Source organism: Lynx rufus, unplaced genomic scaffold, assembly GCF_022079265.1.
Source record: "Lynx rufus isolate CCGP_SWC_20201006 ecotype Redwood Valley unplaced genomic scaffold, mLynRuf1.p SCAF_4, whole genome shotgun sequence".
In the NCBI taxonomy this organism is placed as follows: Eukaryota; Metazoa; Chordata; class Mammalia; order Carnivora; family Felidae; genus Lynx; species Lynx rufus.
The window spans coordinates 132,486,898-132,490,603 of NW_025814856.1; the positions used below are offsets into that span (position 1 = coordinate 132,486,898).

At 37.0% G+C, this 3,706-nt stretch overlaps 1 protein-coding gene across 1 annotated transcript; it reads right to left on the reverse strand.

Moving 5' to 3' along the window:
• Positions 1–481: 481 nt before the first annotated feature.
• On the reverse strand, positions 482–3,196 carry GPR85 (G protein-coupled receptor 85). The gene has a single exon (XM_047096746.1). The coding sequence runs from the start codon at positions 3,194–3,196 to the stop codon at positions 2,084–2,086; it is 1,113 nt and encodes a 370-aa protein (XP_046952702.1). The 3' UTR covers positions 482–2,083.
• Positions 3,197–3,706: the final 510 nt, after the last annotated feature.

Genomic DNA, 3,706 nt, shown 5'->3' on the forward strand with positions numbered 1-3,706 from the left:
CACTGTTGTACATTAAACTTTGTCTCAGATCTGACCAACTTTGGTATAAAGTAAAATGAGGTCAAACACAGTGCTTGCTAAATCATGGCTTGAGCTGTCCTTATATGAGCAAAACTGAATAGTTGCATATATCATTGAGACATTCCAGTGATTTATTTTTCCTTATTTATATTTATATTGATATTCTCTTTACAGAAGTACTGTAGCAATAAAGAATTATATTCCATTAGATTCCTAATCTTATTTTTCAAGTACCAAAAGGCAAAAACAAAAACAAAAACAAACAAATGAAAACAATGGAAAACAAAAACAATAAGTTTTCTGGTTTTGTCATAATGTTATCGTAAGCTATTCTTCTTAGATGTTATATATTTAGAACCCAAAATTTCTCCTATGATCCAAATTAAAATGTGATATTTTTATATTCAAATTATGAACCAATCAACTAAGCAGGTATATATTTCTAAATATTACTGCCTTATAAGAATAAATAGAGGGTAATCACGATAAACTATCAAATAATGCTTTTGTAGATAATACTATTTGTCAGTTTATCAGCTTTATGCTCCCTATTACTCATGCATTTCCAGTTCAAAAATATAATAGCTACAAAAATCAAAAAGCAAAACCATAATAAAGCTAGCCTTGCTAGTTTGTGCTTGCCTCCCAGGTCAAAAGAAATTGTTAATTGCCAAAAATGTAAAATTTATCCCAAGGAAAGTAACAGGCTACACGGGTAAATTTTGGCAAATGCAACTTTATATTGAAATTCACACATCTGTATCTTAAAGAATGAGACTCACAGACTCTAATGTATTTCTAAAATACCAGAAATCATATTATAAGCTTTCACAAGTTAAAACTGAAATAATTTAAACGACCAATACACTGAATGTGCAGAAAGTAGAAACAAGACTGTGCCTTCAGTAGAATAAACGCTTCACAAATTGTGCAGGATGTCATACTAAGGCTGTGGTCTCCCCTTGACAGCTGACTCAAAATATAAACATACATCAACTGCCCGCTTCTTAGAACACACTAGAATGGGTAGCACACCTCGGAAGAAAATCTCATTATCCCAGTGATGTGCACCTTAATTTTCAAACCATGTGAGGAAAAAGGAAAAAGAGTATTAAATGATCGTCCATGCACTTCCAGTTGCATGACCATGACCAGTTACTAATTCGATTTCCCTTGACTATTTGCTCCAATGCTAAATAAGATGAAAGATACTAGATAACCCTTTAAGGCAACATGTGTTTATTCTGCATTATTAAAACTGTTCAGTTGTGACCAGTTGGTACCATTAATGTTGCCTCCCAGACCAATATCTAGCATTTGTAAAATATAAATGAATTGGAAAAACTTTATACCAAATCAACCAAAACCACATAGTACAGTTCAATGCTAGCAATTTCACTAGTAGGTAAGGAAAGTGGCATTTAGAAATAGTAATGTATTAATACAAAAAAAAAGAGTAAACTCTAATTGGAACCAATATACTGCTTTGGAATGCTCCCCAAAACTTACAAGGCGAATTTTTAAAAGTGTGATAATCCAATAATTCATGGCATGTCTTTAGTGGATTACAGTACTTTAAGTCCCCAAATATTTTAGTCTTTGCAAAACAATAATAGTATGAAATGTTTTAAAGTCTTCAAACTTCTAAAATTAGTTTTTATCAACACATTTACCTCATGTCAACTTAATTTATTAAGATGTCCAATGCTAATTGGTTTTTTTTTTTGATGTTTTTTTTTTCATAAGTAGTGATATACACAGCATTTAGCACTGATACTTAGCACCTGCTACTTTCATTATCTAGTTTTCAACCACGTAAAGAAACTTAGGGCAGTGGTTCAGTCCTTTCTTAATTACAAACCTTCGCCGGCAGTCAGCAGGATCACTCTGAGATTTAAAATAGGATTATAGGTGAACTATTGCAAAGACTGCAGAATGTTGCCCAAATCCTTATAATTGCTGATCCCCTTCTTGATTTTCTTCTCAAGATATGGCTACAGGCCACAATTGCTTAGCAGAGAAGGTTAGTGTTTCACAAGGCTAAAGATTTCCAGATGCTCCTTCATATAACACAGTAAGGTTCCCTTGGTAACCTGGATTTTCTGCAGTAAAGAAGGGTTGTGCTGAAACAGCGCCTCAGCTCCCTGTTGGAGAAAATGCAGACAAAAGGATTGATTCCTGCTTGGGCAAAACTCATCCAGACAGCGGCTGTTAGAAATCCCCCTGGTACTACAGGCCCTCTTGCAAAAACTCTCCAATAACAGGCCACCAGGTATGGGCCCCACAAGGTTAGGAAGAGAAAAGTCATTATATAGAACATTCTGCTGATTCTTTTCTCCATTTTGAACTCATCTAAGACCAAGAGCCTTCTTCTGCCCGTGGTGTTTGCATTTTGCCTGATGCCCAGCAAGGTGGGTGGTGTGGGACCCCTTCCAAATCCTGCTAGCCAATTGGCAGCTGCCTGGCCACTGGCTCCAGGGCCATGAAAAGTCCAGTTCTGGCTGACTGCTGCTACAAACTGGACTGGCTTCATTTTCCTTCTGTCGTGGACAAAAAATATCAGCTTGAGGTAGACAAGCTGTGTGGCTAGGAGGATGAGAGCAAGGAGCAGCATAAATCCTAAGGAATCATTAGCCCTGAAGGAGCGGTGTTGGAAGGTACATTGATCTTCCTCCCTAATGAATGAGTAAGTGCCCACATCTAAAACTGGGGGGAATGCCATGGCCACAGACAGAGTCCACACCATGCAGATCACAGCCAGACACGTCCAAAAGGTCAGCCTCTTTGTATAGAAGCGGTGATGGGCGATAGCTAAGTATCTGGTGACGCTGATGCAGAAGAGCATGAAAGCAGTGTGGAAACAGGACAAAACCCCCAGAAAGGCAATCACTTTGCAAGTCAGAGTCCCATAAGTCCAGGTAGAGCCATTTTTGACCGAGTTGAATACAAATGGGAAACAAATTGCAGATCTGAGGATATCTGAACAGCAAAGATCCAACAGGAAGTAGTAAGGTGCTCTATGCAAGGTCTTATCTTTCACTAGCAAAATGGAGATCAGAAGGTTGCCCACCACGCTGACTCCTATTATGAAACCCAAGGAAGTCAGTTTCAGAAAGGCTGTTAGAGGAGAGAGATTTTGCAAAATGTTGTCAGCTGCATGGCTATAGTTCGCCATAGATGGATGGAGGATAAAGATACAGCCTCAGTCAAGTCTCATGATCTAGATATAAGAACAAGGAAAAGATAGATCCATACATTTTACTGAAAATGTAATCCACAAAGAGAATTGATGCGATCTGCAGTCATGCTTCCTCTTTTCTTCCATTTGATTTGCCATCAGAATATCTGGAAAAAAAATGAGCTATCAGTTCTTAAGTTAACAAGTAATGATGTCAGGCAGTGCTAACACAAAGCTGTTCATTTATGGGGAAGCAAATAAAGTTTTAATTTTGAATAATATTATTTGCTTTAGTAACTATTTTTGCTTGAGATTTCAGAGAATTGGCTGGTTTAGTTTTCTGAACTGGATGAATTTAAAAATGTCCCCATTTTGGAGAACATAAATTTGATTGGGTACCTTTAAGACAGAAGGAATAAAATGTTCCACAATCATAAAATATGCCAGTCCAGGAATTAATCACTAATGTTGCAATGGAATCTACAAGATTGCTAATAGGAGACAGAG